Here is a 21,512-nt window from a genome sequence, read left to right on the forward strand (position 1 = left end):
TCAAAATCTCACCGCTGCTCTTGTATTGTGTTTATACGACCGAACGCGCGCTTTTCCGAAACATAATTTTGATAGGGTTATCTGAAGGGCAGTATTCAAAATTCCACTCGATTAAACAGCATAAATACACTTTATAAAGTCTCACTGCTTATGAATTTGCGGAGATAATTTTTACAATTTGTTTCTTGAAAAATTAGTATTATTCGAACAAGGAAAGAATTTAGGAAAGATATATATTTTTTCGTTTTTCTGTTAAAAAATTTTTTTATAAAGCGAAATATTATTCCGTTTTTTTAGAAAGGATTTTTTCAACTAGAAAAAATTTGAGGAAATAATCAGCATGCAAGTTAGGCGTAGCTGACTTACAAAATTTACAAAAATTTACTTTTTTATTACTAAACTCTGTTCTGTTCTCTGCATCTGTCGGCTTCTTGCACGTGATCACTTTGAGTCAGCCTTATGCATAACGTAAGTGTACATATGTGTATTCTTGCCCTGTTTTTTGCTTTAGCTTCAGGCTGAATTGGTACTTTTTAGGCACTCTATTATGTACTTAAATTCCATCATTTAAGCTAATTAGGACGCCTAGCTCTGCTCTCATTGCCATAATGCATGCAGGTATACATAATCATACACATATATACACATTCGCCTATATGTACATTGTACAATATGTTTGGTATGTTCACTGTTCAACAATAAAAGTCACTTCACACGATCGAAAATTCCGCCCTTTTTAGAGTGTAAAAACTGTTCAATTAAAGTGAAAACCAATTTATTGATTACCATTCGCTGATTTAAAAATCCAAAGAGCATTTTGCAGCACTTCAGCTGGAAAAAAGTGGAAAAGTATTTACTATAATGTAGGTCTGAAAAAATGGGGTGTTTAAAGCACTTCTTTTAAAAATCTTCAAACATAGAAAAGTTCAATTTGGGTTCTTAGCATGGGCGTTACAGGTTGAAATTGGGTTTGATTAAAGACCCTCTTTAGCCTACTTATCCGGATAAGAAGATAAGTGCTATTAACAGTCAATTAACTCACAGTTAATTGCAAGCCCAACAAAGCGTACCTAATGGGTAACAAATTTTGAAAAGATTTCCTCCTCAAATCTTTAGGACGAGATCAAATCGAATTTTTTGTTGTTATTTTGAATCAAATCTAAACAAACAATCTCCTAATTCAAGCCTTCCTTTCGAGTTGAAAACATTCAAGGTTGACCTTACTATGGGTCTGCAAAAACAGCAAGAAGTTTTGAAATGAAAATATTGCAATACTGTTTGCTGAATTTGCAGAATTTTATGCAACAGTTTGCATTTTGAAAAATTACAGGAAAAGAGATTTTGTTCCATAAAAATTTTAAAGATGTTTTTGTCATAAGTTGTCACTTTTGATTTTTACATTTGTGCTGATGGTTATTCCGATCGAAGATAAAATTTTGCTGCAAAATTATTTAAACTGGACGTCTGATTTTAGCATATAAGCAAATACATTTGATTAGTTTCGAAATAAAAACTCGATAAAAATTGTAACCAAGGATTGGTAGTTCAGCATAAAAACCAACCAAATGTTTGACAATGCAATCTGGTTGATTATTAGAAATCTGATTCGAATATTGAGGTTTATTTCTACAAATGATACCAAAAAATGTGGAATTCAGTTTAAAGTCAGACAATTCTGAGAAGCTCTGGATTGAAGTCATTTTTGAGAGAAAAAATGTTTGTCCTCGTTTGAGAATACCGGCAAAAATGGTAAAATTTTGAGAGGAAACTACCCTTCTTGGGCGACTTTGATCGGTCTGTATACGAGAAGCTAAACCTAAACCGTTAATGAGAAGAAAGATTCCAAGATGATTTTTCGCAAAAAATGTAACACACAACAATCAAGAATCTCATCCTTCATCGCATAAATTGGAGTCTTCAATTAATTTTCAATTTCTCTCTCTCTCTCTCTCTCTCTCTCTCGCACACACACACACACACACACACACACACACATATATACACATCGTCACTTCATACGCTCAAATCTCAATCTGTGAAACGTACTAAAAGTAGATCTGACAGAGAAACTAAAACAGGGTACGCAATCATTTTATAGGTATATAATTTCGTTAAAGTGATCTTTTCCTGAAAACGTCGATCCAAATTTCGTTACTTTTAAAAAATAAAAACACTCAAAAAGTATTTCATTTAGGCACTCACACATATAAAAAGACACGCACTCGAACACACACACACCTACACACACACAACACAAACAGACACAAACACAAAAGCACTCATGAATCTATAAATCGATAAATATCCGACAATTCCTATAAATAATCTAAAAACCACCTAAATTTGTTTACTTTTAATTAATAGTGTCTACAATATCTACAATATCTTAAAACTCATCTCATTGATCTGAAAGAAAATTGGCCTTGGTGGCTTAAAACGTCTAACGCATTGTACGGAAGTCACTTCTATGATGTTTCCAGTTTTGGATAATAGCAGTCAAAAATGTTTACTCTTCTGTTTATCATAACGCCGCAGAGGTATACCCCAAATTTCTCCCTTAGTAAAAGTCGCTCGGAAAATAGGTACAGAAAATAAAAGGAATTGGGAGACAAGCTTTGCATATTATTTTTTCGCTAAAATAGTATCGCCATTTTTGCAAAAAAAATATTTGTTTTTGTATTGTAAATTATATGACAAGTTTTGTAGCACGTTTTGGCTCAATTTAGGTATCTATTTTTTGCATTAATTGTATCTCTAATCCTCAATTGAGCCTAATTGAACATGCGGTTTTGAACAACCGAAAAAAAATTTAAAGCTTTTTTAATTGACCCTGCAAAAGTGATTTAGAGCAATAAAAATTAAGCATGAAAAAATTATTAGAGGTTACGTTAATTGAGCAGGCAAAAGTTATTAAAAGCTTTTAAAGTGTTTTAAAGGTAGAATTAATGGCACGACAAAGTACATTCGTTTTGAAATGTGGTTGTTGTTGTTTAGGGGATTGAGACCCCCTGGATGTTAATCAACTGGCATTGATAAATTGAATTTTTAAATATCTGCCTCTGAATTTAATAGTTTTGATTTTTATTTATAGAGAGAGCAGAATGGAATGATTCTTCAGAAAAAATAATAGACACCTTTAAATCTGTAAATAGACGCAAAGGAATTTAATGACACCTATAAACCTGTAAATAGACGCAACAAAAAATTGAATCCTATATTAATAATCTCCTGTAAACTGTAAAAAGACGCAAAAGTACTCGTGGAATGAAGAGATTTTCAGAAAAAAATAAAGCAGTTGCCGAATTCAGGGTTTTTTTTCGGAAAAAAAATATTAAACACCTGTAAAATTGTAAATAGACGCAAAAATATTGAATAAACCCAATTTATTAGTTTCATTTGCTGATTTAAATGGGAAATCATGATTAAATTAAAGTCAGCACAAAAAAAAACAAATTTCAATGCACATGTGATTTTCAGACGAAATTTCCTCTGTCCAATGTTATTGTGTTATGGGAGAAAATGAGGAAGAAGATGATACAGAGAAAACCTTCGTTTTAAAAATGAAAAATTTTACATAAACGCTGGCTCCAAATGCTAATTAAGTAAAGAGTAAGTAATGATACCCGATCTCTTTGATTTCTGGTCATTATTTGTGCAAAGCTGAAGTTCAAACAGTTAAATTTATTATGTCCCCCAATCTCCTCTCCTCCCAGCTTAGTGGGCATACAAGAACTTCAATTCTGATAAAAAATGTAGAGGGTAAAATATTCCGCCTAAATATCTGGTTAAAATCTTAATTCGTTTAAATTTTGGGTAATATTTCAAATGGAAATCACGAGAGCTCATCGGGGAAACTGGAGAGGGGAGTGACAAAACTGATGTTGTGATTCTTTGCTAATTGTGGTTTTTTTTTTCACGTGAGACATTAGAAGAAGTCAATCAATCCCTCTTCCTCAAGATTGAGTCATTTCATTCAATATTGTCCGATAAAGACAATTGATGCTGAAAAACATGATAACGTATTCGAAAACTTAATTTTAGAAAGCAGTTGTTACATCCGCTTTAAGAGGTCAGTTGGAGCTATTTGAACAATTAAATAATCATTAAAACATTCATCGTTAACAACGAAGATGATATCGGTCACCATCATTGTTAATGATGAACAATTATTCATTGTTTAATTATTCAAAAAAATTGCAAATGAACTAAAACGGATGTAATGGCTGTATTTTCTGTTTCAGGTTATCATTTTGATCAACATCAATTATCTCTTGATGTCTTAGGATCTGTGTTTCGATCTGAATTTTGATTTCTGATTTTGTTTTTTGTTCTATTATTGTACATGAATGAATTTAAGTGCTAAAATTTTTTTCGTTTATGATATTGTGAATGTAGATGTTTGGCTGTTCGTTTGTGTACATGTGTGTATATTTATGTATACACTTATGTATGTGTAAATGTGTGGATGTGTGTATGATGTGTGTGCGTGTTTGTTTCGGGGGACTCTTGTAGTGCGAGGCAGGATGGTCAAACTGCGCATGTGAAAAAGATTGACATCTGTGACAGCCTCAAATCTTTTTACTTTTCTCAGCACGACAATCTCATCACCACACACACATGTTATACCTTTGTAATAATACACAACCACTAACTATTGATAACTATTATAACTTTTTTACTAACTTACACAATAATCTGCTCAATTTACTTTAATCGCTGCTTAACATTCTACTCAGCTCAGATTTGCTCATTCGAGGAGCAGCAGGTTCAGAAGTAGTTATTAAATTGTTAACTTGTTAGTAATATATTATTACTGCGCCACCTTTGACTAGTAATCGCCATCAATGCTATAAAACCGACCATCGTCACCACAAAATCGAAAACCACAACTTCGTTACAACTAGCATTAGTTCTAGTCTTTCTTTCGAGTCTTGTCAGTAATTGTTTGAAGACAGAATTGAGTGAAGATTCTCTTGTTAAACAATTGTCGTTTTCTCTTTTAAAACAAAGAAAGTCACTCTTGTTTAAACATTGACCACTTCGGTTCTCTAAACACTACTGTGTAAATACATACACACTTTTGGGGAGGCTAACGAGGATTAGACTTCAAGATTAGAAGCATAAACATTTACCTTTCGATTCTCTCTCACTCTAGCTTGAGTAACTCTTGACAACATCCGAGTTTCGGACGTGGACGATATTGGCTGTTTCTCAATCACTCATTGTTGCTCTCTCCGACAAAATTGCACTCAATCGATATCTGCAATTAATTAGAATCGCTTTATTCAACAATCATCAACTTTTTCATTTAAATATTCACAGCCTCTTATTTCGTGACTCGTTACTCGTTACAAATTTAATCGAAAACATAGATCTAGAAATTAAGTAGCCCCAACGACCTTAAACGCAACATCTACTCTAAGTTCAGCAGCAAATTATGATTTTTTGCTGTTGTTTAAACTCTTGAAACTGAAACGCTATCCGGTTCTGATAAACTTAACTTCCCGTTTTCGGCTCCCGTAAATCCTGTACGTCCAGCTCAAGTTATAACGCATTTATTACTTGTGTCAATTTGTAATAACCTGTCAGTGTCTTTGATGCAGAATATCTTGCAAAAGTCACCTTGTCTATTATGAAGATAGGCCCCATAGCGGCATCGAACACACTTCGTCTGCATCAAGAAAACGTTGCTTTTCAAAACTTTAACGTCCAAACTCCAGATCAAACTCAGAACTCAAATCAAGCTGAAACGAAATCAAGACAAAGAAGAGAAGTTTCTGAAAACGAAGAAAATTTTGATCTCCAAACAGATCGCTCTGAACTTTTGCAGCAAAGTATAAAAATAACCGAAGAGAAACAACTGCTGAAAGTATCAGAAACTAGGGTCGTCAATCGCACGTCGTTGACACGAACTTTGAGCTTACTGGAAAACCCAAAAAGTTTTGGTTTCCAAACAAACATCAATAACAACAAATCGTCCAGCAATAACAACAGCAGCAACATAAGCAAAAAACGCCCTAACAATTTTGACAAGCCAGGAACTGTCCAACTCAAACAGTCCAAATTTCCCCGTCATTCTGCGAACATTTCCACTGCCGGAACTTTTGCTCCCGGAAATTCCAAAATGCTTCCTAGTTCACTGGCATTTCAACCTGTGCTATCCCTGCAAACCCCAAATGGTCCAGGGTTAGGTGCTACAACGAATGGGCTCACAAGTCTGGAAAGTTATTACCTTGGAGCACCTGCTATTGCGAACCCCCTCGGGAGCGGAGGGTTAACTTTAAACGATATAGGAGGAGGTGCCGGAGGTTCAGTAGATGAAAACGGTGATTCGTCCCAGTTGGAAGACAGTGCTAGTCAACCGAAAACTGCCGCTGAGAAGGAACTTGCCGATGCTCAAGTATTCAAATTTGCTACAATTCATTTTCTCAAAAAATCGCCAAAGTCTGGTATAATAAAGACTTTGAATGAAATGCCTCGAAAGCTAAAATAATGGTTTGGCAGCGCCAGTTAAGTTTAATAAGAAAAAGATTTACTTTAACCAGTTAAGCTGCTAAACTGTTAAATTGTTAAAGTTGTGAGAGAATCATGAAGAAAGTTAAAATTGCAAGATCTTGCAAGATTTTTACAAGATCCTTACAAGACGTTGCTAAATCTTACAAGATTTTTTAAAGATCGTACAAGATTAACCTGTTCTTACTAGATTCTTACAAGACAATCAGCGTAATTTTTTTCTGGCTGAAAAATTCTCTTTTTGCATTCACCAATTGGCAATTTCGATTTCAGAACAGGTCAACAAACCAAATTAAATGCCGATTGTTCATTATAAATTGGTGACGTGACGGCGTGTTGAGATTAAATGGATGAGTGATCTATCTGTTGTTAAAATGTCACTCAGGTTTTGTAATAAACCGGCTTTTAAAACTGATGAAGAGGTCATTAAACTCATTTTCAACCTAACATGATTAGACAGTTTTATAGCGTAAATGTTTGGTATTTTCAGCATTTCGTTAGAGTCATTCTCATCAATAGGTCGATATGTTAGTTCAAAATATAATTTTAAAGCAAACTTTTTTTAAAAAAAGTGAAAATTTGTGGTTTCGGTTTTGTATTTAAAATTCATGCCCTTATTGAATTAAGCTAAACAGTTACCCTTTTGATGAGAATTTTCTATATGGTAAAAAGGACAAAAAGGCAACTTTCAAAATCTTGAATCTAATTTTATAATACCTGCGTAATTACTCACAATACAAAAAGAAATCAGCTCTAGTTGTAACAATATTCTAAATTGACTGTTTTTTTTCCATTATTTCTGATGCTGCTTCATTTTATTATTGATATCAAATGCAATTGAGCTGTACATCGAGTGTTACGTAATAACCAGCAGCTGATATATTAGCCAAACAGTAGTCCAATGTTATTAGGGCTTTGGTGTAAAATTTATGACCATTGGCTCAGAAGTTAGTTGGCTCCAGTCGTCTTACTAACATACAGTGAATATCAGTAGTGATTCAGAACAATTTCCGAGCAAAGCGAATTTTAACTACTGGTTCAGAAGCCGAGAAACTTCATTCTGATTTAAGACCTGAAATTCTCTAGAGAATTTTTTATTTCAGGTCTTAAATCAGAATGAAGTTTCTCGGCTTCTGAATCAGTAGTGAAAGTTGACTGTGCTCTGAAATTGTTCTCAATGACTAGGGATCATATATGAATTATTTGGTTTCATAGAAGGATCGTACTAAGAAATCGAGTATGAACAGTATGAAATCATATATGATTCCTGTATGAAATCAAATAAACTTCAACGAGGGAGCTGATTTTACTCTGACTCAGAAGAAAATTCAGAGTGCACATTTACTGAAATATATCTGAATCAGAACAAAATATATATGTATATTTGATGTTATTGATGTTGAGTTGAGAGAGGTAGGTTGTTGCAGTTACATGAAATATGATTTGTTTTGTTTTGTTTCAGGTGCGAACTTTGTTTGTTAGTGGGCTGCCAATGGATGCAAAGGCCAGAGAACTCTACCTCCTATTCAGGGCATACAAGGTTAGCAATTATATACAAAAATATCCCTAATATCACTGCACAGTGAAACGAGAATTGCCAGAAACTGTTTCCTGTTCCCTAATGAACAAAACTTCTGTTGTTTTATTTTCAAGTGTGAACAAACTCAGGCATTCTTTTGAGCTGATAATGATTGCATAGCCTAATAAGAGGTGGGACTATCCATTACAATTTTAATAAATTTCTGATGTTTTTATTGTTCCGACACCACTTAGTGGGGGGGGGGGGGCACTATACATATACTCAATATTGACCGATCGAAATATTTCAATTATAGAGACGTGGGTGGTATCATTAAAAAAGCATGTAAAACGTAGATTTTTTCAATTTTTTTTCTTTTTTCTAGTTATCTGGGTTTAAATTTTAAGCGAACAGTGGGTGATTCTCACTATTTTTGTTCACTTTTTCAGTAATTTTCGACCACATTTTGTCTCATTTTGCAGCAATGTTCACATTCTTGCGCATAACGTTATTAGTTTTGATCAAAATGGTTGCAGAAACCCTATTTTTAGCGTTTTTCCGCTGTTATAAGGAAAGCGGAACTGTGTAGACAGAAAATTATAACAGAAATTTGACTTTCGAAATTTTGTTTCTTGTAAAACTTTCTTGCTAAAGAGATAAATCCAAACTCTAGACAACAGGACTATTGGTTACAAATCATTAATTTTTTAAAGTTATATTTCAGGCAATTTTTGATATCTTTCTAAGACGATAAGCAATAAATAAATTAAACTCCTAATTTGAAGCGAGACCACGACAACCATATATATAACTTTTATTTTCTTTACGTAACTTTCTAGGAACTCTTGACCTGCTATTTAATCGCTGTGTTAGTCTAGACAGACGTCAAAATAAATTTTATTCGCCATTAGCACAAACATATTTTGCCAATTTTATGTTTGTGTCCAAAAGCTATTATTCTACATTTTAGTCAACAATCATAAATACCCTAGTGTATTTTGTTTTGCCCCAAAGTTACTTTTTATAACTTTTTCTTTGAAAATGATTTCCCAAGTTACTTTTTATGACTATTTCTTGGAAATTGAATTTAGGGACTAGATTTATTTAAGCATGCATCATAAAATTTATAATTAATTTATTGCAGTTCGTAAAAACAGCTGGTGTTGACACCCAATTGACGGCTAGATATGAACATGTACTAGACTAAGTTATCGGCTGCGGTCGTATTGTTTAGGCTCATTTACATTCCTAATCAATTTGGACCTTCAAAATACTGTCTTTTTTGGGTCAACATATAAAATTTATGGACGGCGAATAGTTTGTTTGATGGACAAATTTTCAATGCTTCTCGAATGTTGGACTTCCGAGAAAAATTTTTATCTCCAAAAACTCTAATTTCAAGTTTCCATTGTTTTGGACTTTTTATAGGATATCTTATCAGAGTTTTAGGTAGATGAAATTTTATACAGGCTGACACGATCAAACATCTTTTTAAGAATTTTTAAGAAGAATTGTTCTTAATGCTCTTGCATTCTCTGTTTAGTTTTGCTTTTGGCAAAGAGAGCTGTTGTTTAATTATTAATGATCAATTAACTTATCACGTTGAAGAAAATTATTATCTAGTATTCATTGTTGACATATTTTTTTGTTATACAAGTTTTTAAATCTTGCTAACAACAGTAATATCAAGCCTGTCAGCGTAAAAAAGAGAACATCTTTTTTAAAATTGTCACCTTGGTCATTGAAAGCTGAAACCTACTAACTTTTTTAGATGTTTTGGATTTAAGTTGTTACCTTTTTGTTACTCTTCTTGTCAGAGGAACGTTTTTTTTCAAATAATTCATTTAACAATGATTTATTACTAATTTTATTCACAGTAAAATTATAACTTCTCGGTTTTATATTTGATTGAAAACAATCCTTGATTTTGAAATAGATGAAAACAAAAAACGGAAGTAATTTCATTGTTTTTTTAATCAAATTTAAGGAAATCAAAACCTGTCATCACGTCTTATCTTAATTCATTGTAAAAAATATTAGACTGATTACTAGGGCAATTGATTTTTGAATTTTTCTGGACTGAAATATTGCGCCTAGGTCCACTTCTTTGAATATCTTGCATCGCTGTCAGTATTTCATGCGCTCATAATAAAAGAATAATAAAAAGTGAAAACCAAGTTTGTTAAGTGATTTTTTTTCACCAAGCAAAGAATATTTTAAATTACGTATCACTTAAATTCAGACCCATAGATAAATTTCCACTTTCGCTCAGTTTTTCATTCATTCCATTTAATTTTTGCTACTTTTTTTAATCGAGCGCTGATTCAAACAACATCAAGTTCACCTCTCCGAGGTTCCAAAATTTTGATAATGCCTTTCCTATGGTTGCATAAAAGTAATATCTAATCGATGATCGTAATATCTTTCCTGCTCCTAAGCGCAGTGTACAATTTTCCTCCTATAATATATATCGTTCTTTTGATTTTTACCATTCTGTCTATCTATATTTTAGCTCCACCACCAAAATTCTAAGACGAAACTTCCTGCGAACAGAAAATTGCTCATAATTTTTATTCGGAAAATTGAGACATCAAAAATTGGAAAGTTTTTTTGAACTGTTCGAAAAGGTAGGGTTTTTTAAAATAGGTTGAAAAATGACTATATAAAAAAGTTCCCAGGCTGCAAAATCTCTCAAGTGCCGGAAGAAATTTTGGCCATTAAGCGGAAAAATAAATGCAAATGTTTTTTAAGGTGGCTGTAAATAATTTCTTGTTCCATATACCTTAGATTATATTATATTTCAATTGTTCAAAAATTTTTGTTGGTTATGAGTTTTTCTCTTTTTTTCAAATTCCACAGACTTGAAATCAATTGTTGACAAATTTTTGCAACCAAGAATGCATAAAATTTGGGATAGCTGAAACCAAAAATACTTTTTTAACCGCCAAACGCCATTTTTCCTCAACATTTGTGATTTCATGTCAACTGCTATTTAAAGATTCTATAACTACGATTCCCGACCTACCCCCTCCAGTTGAAAACTTGTGTGTTATATTTTTTCTCTTTTTCAGTTTTTCAGTATTATTAATTTAATTCAATTTACAATTTATATATCGGACATTCTTTTGATTTGTGTGAGAAAATGTCCACATAGAGTCCATGTTTGATGCGCCAAACAGTGTATATGACTAGATAAACATAAACAAAGGCCGATAGTTTTAAAACATTGTAAAAACTTATTTGTAGTCGTAGCAACTTCTTTTTGATACTATAATTAGAACTTGGACACTCGAAAATTCTATCTTAGAACTCCTGCCTCTATTCCCCAGATCTATTGCGGTGACCGCTTTATCAGCTCTAGATATCGCAAACTGGGCGAATAGACTTCTTAGATTCCTGAAATAAATGTATCTTCATGCTTTTTGTACCCTGGTGCACGCATTATCTCCTTTTGAAACTTCGCCACTCAATTAATATTTTGTAGATACATGTTCTGCAAAATGCAGAATTCTTCTCACTTGCACCAATTTTTGCAGATTTGAGCTCTTTAATGTTAATATTTTCCCATGTAAAACTTCTAAGACACAATTTTTTGTGAGACATAACTCTGGCGACGGTACAAATGTCAATAAAAATGATGGCAAATATTTTTTACCCGCTTTAAACTGGTTTCGTGTGAATTTGTTTTGGCTAATTGGGTTGAAGAGTACATGCTTAAATTCTATTTTAAAGACCTTTTGAAGGACTTAAAATTGTTTCTCGAAACTCGAAACAAAGTTTCCGTTTGTTTTTCGGATGATCGACTTTTGAATTTTGGGACATTTATGATAATTCGGGCAGTTATATAAGATTTACACTCTAATATAATTTGACAGACTTTATTTTGGGACGTTAGTCGATATTCTATGACTAGTCGACGGTACGTCTGAACACATATTGGCTTTAACTTGTAGAATCTTGATATTAAGGTAGGATTATAGCGTGTCATTTGATGTAAGTTTGTCTTACTTTCTCGTTCGGATTTAACAGACTTTCATTTTGCCACCTGTTTGCAAATGGTATTACCCAGATAAACTTTCACTACTCTTATTTACTCGTCTTTCAACAATTTCGGTTGGCGATTCAAATCTAAGAACAGGCACAGGTGCTGCGCTGATTAACTGGGCTCTGTTTTGGGTTAAGAATCACTGGGCTATAAACGGCTTCTAGTTATGAATAATTTTGCACGTTTACGGCCACTAGTTAAATTTAAACAGGGCGAAAGGAAAAGATTTGCGGTTGACATGCAAGGCAGAAACAGAGTGACGAACTTGATTATGACAAATTGATACTTAACATTTCAGCGCAACTTGTTTCAATTTTCACTCTGTTTTCCAAATATTTCGACCTATTTCAGCTATAAACCAGGATTAACACATCAACAAGGCAACTCCCAGTATTTCCAAGGGTATAGCCAAATGTTTTCAACGTGAACAATAGTGGGAAAAGGCTGAGTGACGACAGAAAAGGGGGGAATGTTTTAGAGGGAAAGCAATAAATTAAATTGTAATTGATCCGTGACCAGAGGTATATTGAATATGTGCTTTTCTTAACATAGTACAATGTAATGAAAGCCTTACCGCGTACCTAAGATTAAACCGAGGCTGACTCCAATAAAATGACTGCAGTCGCTTATGATATTATTTCATGTTGCGAATAAATTTTGCCCATGAATCATTTAGAATTTGACAATTGAAAGAATTAGAGTTCCGACCGTTTTAATGGAAAAGACATTATACGCTTAAAGAAACGCGGTTTTAATCGGTTTCTATGTCCCAAATTTTATGCCAAAAGATAGAAACGTTGTTAATAGCGTGTTAGCAATTGGAAAGGAAAAATTACACGTTTAAAGATCCACAGTTTTGATTTGTTTCGATATCCCAGAATTTATGCGAAAATCTAAGCAACATTCTTAATTGATTGAGAAATTTCGGAACACAAGAAAACATGAAAAGACCAAAAGACACGACGATAAATGCAATATAGATTTTGGAAGATATTTGAGGGGATCCGAACAACTGTCGTGTGCTTCTTTCATATAATCAAGATCTTAATGAAAATTGCCCCCAAGGTTAAATGCAAGGTCAATCGTGAATATAAAATTTCACTTAAAATTAAAGTTTCCATATATCACTATTTTGACATGACATTTCCGTACTTCCAATAATTTCCCTTGAGAAAATGTCGCTGTTTGAAGAAATTTCTCAAACTATCAAAATGACAAAAAAAATCTTTTTCTTCAAAGTAAACAGAACTCTTTCAAACTGTAAGTTCAAAACTTGTTCGTTTTTATGACTTGTGAGTCATGAAATCTTTCGGTTGAAAGTTTCGTTTTCTTTATCGCTATCTTCAATTGACAACAAGCAAGGGCTTTTAATGTTGGTGTTTGTCCTAAAATAAATATTGCCATTATCTATTTACAGCACTAAAATAACAGATAATGTCTATTTTCTGTTAAATCCCAAGGTACTTTCAAAAAGATCAAAATGACATTGAATTGATCATTGCCCTTGAGTGAATTAAATTTCTGCTATAAGGGAACATGTAACATGGAAAATTTAAGTTAAATTTAAAGTTTACATGTTCCCTTATTGCAGAAAATAAATTCATTCGAGGGCAATGATCAATTCAAGGTCATTTTTCTTCTTTTAGAAAATACCTTTGGATTTTGCTAATAATAGACACAATCTGTAATTTAAGTGCTGTAAATAGATAATGACAATAGAGATTGGCAGCTGTATTTACATGCATAGCTATGATTGTAGATATTGAATAAATTGCTTCAAACAGAATGCCGGTTATTGTAAATTTTACCCAGCACAGAGTACTCCCTATTACCTCAAAAGCAAACTTTTTCTTACCTCGAAAACCTTTTTTGCCTCAATAAGCTCAAAAACTCATTTTTTAATCAAACATAGCTGCTAAACTCTACAATTGGGTCTCGCTTTCTGTGATTTAGGTTTAACTCAAAAGGTCATCAGGTTTAAATTGTTTCGAAACTCAATTCCAATTGAATAATTAAAAAGAAAAATAGGCTTTCGACTCAAAATAATGATCAATTTCATATTTTCTACAAAATTTGATGATTTTACTAAGAACGTTACCCATTTTCAGATTTTTAGCTTAATTTTTACAATTTTTAATGACTTTATCTGCATTATTTTTCTAAGAATGGACCGTGATTTTAGAGTAGATATTAGGCCTGACAAAGCATTGTTGGATATTCAAATTTATGCAAAAAATCACACGAAAAATTTTCTTTGTGAATTCTTTGTGAATTATTGATATTAAGGTACACTATACCAGAATAAAATTGCAAAACAATTCTAGATACTGGTTGACCTTAAAAAGGGAACATTATGAGCCTGAATGTTTCTGGACGGAAACAAATGACGTCGAAAACCAGTCAAAAAATAATTTTATCCAACCGCCTCAATGGTGGACCTTAAATTAGCAATAGAAAATGATTGATACTTGGCAATCTTTGAAAGCTTTTTGTGTGGTTGCTCTCTAACCGTTCAACAAAGACTGGAAATAATTTTAATGAATCAACGAATTTTTTTGCACGAGCTTAATTTCTTTTCTAAATATGTCTATTAAGTAATAATTTTAGCCGCAGTTTTTAAACTTAATATTTCGCAGCTTTTGCTTTTAAACTACAAAATTAATTTTCATCATACTGCTGTATCAGTTGGCAGGAAAGAATGGGAAGAGAATAAGGTAGTGTTTTGATAGCCCTCATTTCCATGCGTTTTAAAATTGTTTAAAATAATAACAGATTTTGATTTTTTTTGGGATTTATTGGTTATCGTAAGGTTTTTCAGCTTTAAGTACAAATCTACCTAAAATATTGCACAGTTAATAAAATACAAAATTACGAAAATAAAATTTAGTTGAAAAATTGGTCAGTTAGTTATTTTCTTTATTAATGTCTGCGTCAAACTAGACAAAGCGTAAGTCACAAATTTTTTGATTACCGACGTTTGAAAATTTAATGCCACTTTTTTCTTAACTTCTAATTCTATGCGTCCCTGTCAGTAGCATCGTTCAACGTTAAGAATTAAAAATCAACATTCAACTTGTTCTTCTCCTTTCATTGAAGTTGTTTAATATTGGCCCAGTGTTGACACTTCGTTAGAAACAATTAATAGAATATTTTTTAATGAATACGCGCTTTTTGCTCCCTTGCTGTTGTCCAACCTTTTTTTGGTTTTATTCATAGCTTCTACCGCAATTACTTTTTCGTACATTGACAATAATAACAGTTTTGAAAACGATGCATCGAAGCAAATACTGTAATTAGAGCCAGAATATGTAAGCAATATGCCTCATTCTTTGATGAGTTAACCTTTGGTAATTTAGTTTGCCTTTATTAATTTCAAGAACTGAAATGTATCAAATAAACGTTTTTGTTTCAGGGCTACGAAGGTTCTCTCTTGAAAGTCACAGGAAAACAAGTTGAACAGGTAAATTCATTCACGTTTTGTTTCATTCTTATGAACTTTTCATCTCGGCTAATTTAAGCTCACCGAATTTGATTGAAAATAACTTTCTTTGAAATTGAGAAAAAATAGAAATTAGAATTTGACCCTTACTTTTCCCCAGTGGACTTGAACTTACACACTGTTACCATAACCTTATCTGCAGATGTCACTATTACAAGAGCAACTTGGGGAAAGAAGCTGAGTTCAAAATGACAGAGAATCGATCGCCTTTGTTCCAAAAACAATCAACCCAAATTTACTGGCCTGACATATGTCACCAACTTGTTATTTAATAAATAGCCTTAACTCTAATTGTTCATTTGCCTTCTAGGGAAAAAACCCATCAGTAAGTCATACACGAGCAAACATATGTTCTAAAAAGGAAAATTTCGAGCATGTTAACAACTTTAACTTATTAGTACAATAAATTTCTGAAAAATTACAATGCAAACTAAGGCTATTAGTCATTGAGTTTCATTAATAATTCTGAAAAAATGCGCCATTTAATGCAACTTAGCCCTTGAAACTTTTTTCAAGCATCATCTACTTTATAACGGCTGTAGACAAATTTTTTAGTTATTGTTGTTAACAAGATCGAATAACTTCAATAATTCAAAAATCATCATCAAAGATCATAGAAATCTCATAATTGACAGAATTTCTCGGGTTGACCATTTCTAAATTTAATATCCATAAATTGTATCTAAGATGAAGTTTTTTGGGCAAATAAAGATTTTCTAACGGATTCACTCTTCCTTACATTTCATAGCTTTCAAAATGATTTATTTTTCACTCAGCATAGGCTCAGGTGGAATACGCAATCTGCTCAATGGAGAATTCAAAAGTATCGGAACCATTTACTGATGTTTAAAAACTCACGCATTGAATTTTTAGCTAAATATTTTAGTCAATGGAAAATTTTGGACAATGTGTCAACAATTAACTTTTAGAACGGAAGGAAAAGGTTGCAGATCTTAACCCAGCTTTAAAGATTTATTATTCATTATTTTTCGTGGTTTTTTTTCATTACTAGCCAGCGTTCATAATTTTATTTACTATTGCGGTATTTTGCAAAAATTAGCGACAAAAGACTAAGACATTGTTTAATTAACATTTAGCATAATCGTTCCTTTGTTGACATACCGCAGTCTATAAGATCTTTCCTCAAGTATCAAGATACGTTTTATGGGTTACATGATAAATTACCCAATTTCATTTTACCCAATGCCATCGTGCCCGTTGCCATCATACGCAACCTGCCATTATAATCAAAGCCATTACAAATGCTATTTACCCAATGTCCTTGGACCTTTCCGACCAGAAATCCGATTACAAAAAAGACTTGCTATTATAAGCATCTCATGTGATATTTAAGAAGACACCGAATTGCCAAAATTTGCCTTGGGGAAAAATAGCATTAATAATGGCGGGTTGGGTCTAATGGCATATAATAGTTTTGGTGAAACTGAATTGTCCTGGCACCATTATTGTGGGATTGCAGAGGATTGAATGGACTAAATGGTCCACGTTCTTATGGTAGGAGTTTTAGCTCGTAATGTGAGGATCTTAAAAACTTTGTATCAAATGTGCAGGATCTGTTAAAAAATAATGCTAAACTAGACAAAACGCAGTCATCGCTCTTTAATCGCATAAAAGATGACAAAATCTTGTCATGAAAATTTGTAGAAAAAACTGGAATCCTGTACGCAATTTACTTTTATAGGAATTCCTTCTGTCCTTCTTTAGAATTTGGAACGTTATCCTATATATATCTTACATTGAATTTTGCTCCAATTCTTGTTTTGGATCTTTGTAGCAAAACATCTTTTTTAAACTTTGAAAATGATTTTTTGGTTCTTATTTCAAAATTAGTTTTCCAAAAAAATCTTTGAGCAAAGACTTAGATTTAAATAAATGCAGCAAATAAACAAATCAAAATGTTTGAAAGAACTCTTTTATGATCAGGAAACAGAAAACACTTCCTGTTTGAATTCTGAGAAAGCAAAAAAAAAAACTAAATGATTTGAAGCTTCTGCAAATTTTATCATTGATGGTCTGAGTGTTCACGATCGGATTTTGCAAAATGCTACAAAAGCTCTTTGCGCTAAATAATTGTTCCGACCCCCACTTTAGTGGGGAGAAGGAACTGTATACTGAACTGGGTTTTTTTGTTCAGTCAATTTTGTCCGATCGATATATTCACCGTAGAGAATTGTGAGCGGTAGCATTGAAAAGCCCGTCCAGCGTAGAATACGCAATTAAAAAGATTTTTTCGATTTTCGTTATTTACAGAGAGTTATCGAGGTATAAAGTTTTGTGAACATTCGACTGTTTTTGTTCACATTTTCAGTAAATTTTGCTAAAATTTGGAAAAATTTCGCTAATATAGTTCAAAATAAGTTACAATTTTTAACGGCATATTGTTGTTGTTACCGTTAGAGATAGAAGAGCGTTGCTGAATTGTTTGATTGAAGTTTTTTTGGCAAAAATTTTCGTAAAATGCATCGTTTTTTATTAATATTTGAAGAATTCCTCCGTATAGAAGACAAACTAATTTTGCGGCCGGCTGTTTCAACAGAAGGTTTTCTTGCTTTTGGTACTACGAGTTTCCATACAAAATTTTTTGATTTTTGCTTAATTTCCCATTTTTGCTGTTGTCTTTGTTTCTTTTGTAAATTGTAACATTATTTAACAACATTTTTACAACCTAACTGAAAAAAACTTTACAGCATTTGAAACTGAACATCTTTTTGTTTTCATATGGTCTCAGTGTCCACCTATAGATAAACAAATGAACATAATAACTGATACCAGCAAATAGCTAATGGTTGTTTTGACTTTCGAATTAAATTTCTAAAAATTAAATTTAGAATTTCTGCGTTTTAGTAATAGTATTCTCCAACTTATCCCTTTTTGTTCTGGTTTGCGTTTTTTTTTCGTATTATACAATGTTGTATCCTTTTCGTAAATTTGCCTCATTATTTAAAGCTTTTTTATTGTTTTTTTGAATCAAACAATAATTTTTCTGTTGTTTAAACGTTTTAAATGATGTCTTCAGGGCTTAGACAATTTGTTTCAGAAGAATTTTGTGAAGTTTAGATATTTTTCAGTTTTTGTGGTTCTTTTTGTTGTCATTTTGTGATAGTCGTTTTACAAATAGACTTTATGGTGGTCAAAGGAGACGCAAAGAAAGATGTTATATTCTCGCGGTTAATATCTTATAATATTAATGGCTTCAAAACTGTGGTTTCGTAAAGTTGTTTGTGAAAATTATTAGTTCAGCTTGTATTTAATGTTATTTAATAGTCTTATGACTTAGTCTCATTAATAACAGTCGGAATTAATTTTTACAAATTTACAAATTGTCTACTCGTTTAGTCGAAAGCTTTTGTTGGCTATGAGATTAAAATATTTGTTTTTAATAAAAAAAGAGATAGATTTTTGAGATCTGTTAAATCGTAGCTAAGCATCTCTATATACACTTCACATAAATTATCTATTGATACAAAATTTGCTCTTCATAACGATTTTATTTTCCTCAAATGGTCTCTCTTCTTGGAACAACCAGTTTTCATAAAACCAATTTTCTTGATATTTGCATATTTGACCCTTTTTTGTAGGTTTTTGTTCTCTTTTCATAGTATCACAATAATGGGAGTTATTTGATTTACAAATTTTGTTGCCTTTAAAAAAAGCAAACGAAGATTTTTATTGTTTTTAGTTATGAGCTTAATATATAATTTATTTTGGGGACATCGTTTTCGTGCATAATTTTTCGTGCAAAATTTTAGTTTTTGCCTGTACTTGTCGTTTTTTTTGTAGTCGTATGACATATCTTGGATAATGAAAGCCCTCAGTCGCTCTCTATTGAGGTAGTAAAGACTCTCTCAATGATTTCATTTGATGCGTAATGTTTCTAATCAATTCGAATTTAATTCTTTTTTTTTTAAAAAAGCAATGTTTTAATAAACTTTCCACTTTTTGCTTATTTCTAGTCGACTTGTTGCCAAGGAAAAGTCCCATATTTTGTTCCAAAAAAGTGCCGGTCAATCTTCCGAATATAAATTTTATCTGATGCCATTTTAATTAGGTTATTAGTGGTTTTCAAAAAATGGACAAGGAATTTTTGTCGGATTTAATATTTGTAACTATTTGATTTTTATTGCCGTTTTTTCTGGTATTCATATTATGGTAGCCACAGGTCTCATAAACCCTCTAGAGTAGTTTGTTTTATTCTTTTAGTAGTTTGTTGAACGATATGTTGATATGTTAATTTTTTTATCTCTTCCTCATTTTGTAGACAATTAAGTGAAAAATGTAGATGAGCGGGTTCGGAACTTAATGTGCGAACGCACATTACCGAGCCTCTTTGTTGACTTTCAGCAACCTTAATATTTTGTATGACTTTAGTTTTTTGGTTCTTATTTCGAAATTACTTTTGGAGTAATGATATCCGGTCATAAATACTGCAGCAGGAGAACAAATCGAAAAGCAAGAAAACAATTTGTTTGAATTTTTTTTGTGATCACCAAACAGAAAAAATTCCTGTTTGAATTCTGAGAATATCAAAAGCAAAGAAACTGAATATTTTGCAATTTTTTTCACTATGGTCTGAGTGTTCAGAATCGAATTTTGCAAGTTGCAACAAATTTATTGAGTGTTTGTTTAATTTTCAGCAACTCGAAACTTTTCTAAGACTTAAGTGTAAATTTTCCTGCAGTTCTAATTCCACACTATGACGATTAAAATGTAATGGTCAGCACACTTAGACATATATAGCGTCAGAAAGTTTAGCGCGCAGATTGCATCTTTAGGAATTCTTTATGTCATTATTTGCAATGTCTAGCGCTATCCTAATTATATCTTACATAAAATCTCACTTTAATTCTTGTTTTTGATAGCACTCCTTCCCTGTAACTAACAATCCTTTCACAAAATTGTTACAATGCTTTTTGGCATTTTTGAACAAATTTTGAAAGAACTTTTTTAGTGAAGACCTCCGGTCATAAGAAATATAAAACTTTTGAAAAAAAATTAACAAATTCAATTTATCATGGAATAACCTATCAATTTTTCATTTTTTCAAAATAGGACTTTTCTTGGCTTGTATGATCATATAAGATATGTGCTTGAGCCAATAATCTTGCAGTATCTTGTCAGATAACCCAGACAGTCGCACTGCCGAGTTTTTCTCGAATCACAAACTGCGTTTTAGATACAATTTGGGTCAATGAAATGGGTCAATCCGAGTTTATAATTTCTGGTAGCTTCATAAATTTCTGTAGCTTCCAATTACAAAACTGTCAACATTTGTGCACCCTAAACTTTATGGCTATCATCTTAATTAATGTAATTGTGGCCGTCTACTTAACACTCAATAAACTTCAATTTTTTCTTCTCTCAATAACCATAAACTGATCAGCAGAGCTGATTTTATAATAACTAGTCTGGGTTGATCTACTTGGAGTTTTTCCAATTAACTTTTCCCACATTTCGTATCTGAGGGGGTTTGCCTTCCTTTGAATTTAAGCCCCTGTTTCATTTCATACTCCCTGATCCCTTCCAGAAGGAAGGCTCTCATAAAACACGACGTGAACAATTGTGAACAAATGTTTGGGGATTTCAGCTGTGAAAGCATATCTGTTTCCCCCGCGGCGAACTTCATAGATCGAGGGTTTTGTAATGTAATATAAATAATAATTTCAAAATTGGATACAAATGTCGCACCTAAACGCAAAGATTGGCAAGATTGAACAAGTGACCCGTGCCTGTGAACAAACTCTGTTGAAATTTTTGCCCAAAGCATAACTAACCCGCCATTACCCCCTCCCCCTGTATCGAAACCTTCCTTTATAGAAACCAAATTAGCCATTTGTATTAGTTAAAAAGTGCAATGTGTGGGAATTAGAGGCGTTATGGGAGAATATGAAAATTATGATTTATCTGATCATGAAATG

The 21,512-nt window shown here is 32.5% G+C and overlaps 1 protein-coding gene across 3 annotated transcripts in view; it reads left to right on the forward strand.

Annotated features, from left to right (window-relative positions):
* LOC142339193 (uncharacterized) overlaps nt 1–21,512 on the forward strand; it is a 90,238-nt gene that overhangs the window by 13,385 nt on the left and 55,341 nt on the right. Inside the window, exons 1-4 of one of the 3 annotated variants that reach the window (XM_075388998.1) lie at nt 4,355–6,400; nt 7,976–8,053; nt 15,490–15,537; nt 15,887–15,901. In XM_075388998.1, the coding sequence (XP_075245113.1) occupies nt 5,633–6,400; nt 7,976–8,053; nt 15,490–15,537; nt 15,887–15,901 (909 nt within the window). In that variant the 5' untranslated portion in view covers nt 4,355–5,632. Of the gene's footprint in view, nt 1–4,354; nt 6,401–7,975; nt 8,054–15,489; nt 15,538–15,886; nt 15,902–21,512 lie in introns of those variants that run through there. The other 2 variants (XM_075389000.1, XM_075388999.1) reach the window with 2 other exon arrangements.

Source organism: Convolutriloba macropyga, chromosome 5 (assembly GCF_964194025.1).
Source record: "Convolutriloba macropyga chromosome 5, txConMacr16.3, whole genome shotgun sequence".
NCBI classification, from domain to species: Eukaryota; Metazoa; Xenacoelomorpha; order Acoela; family Convolutidae; genus Convolutriloba; species Convolutriloba macropyga.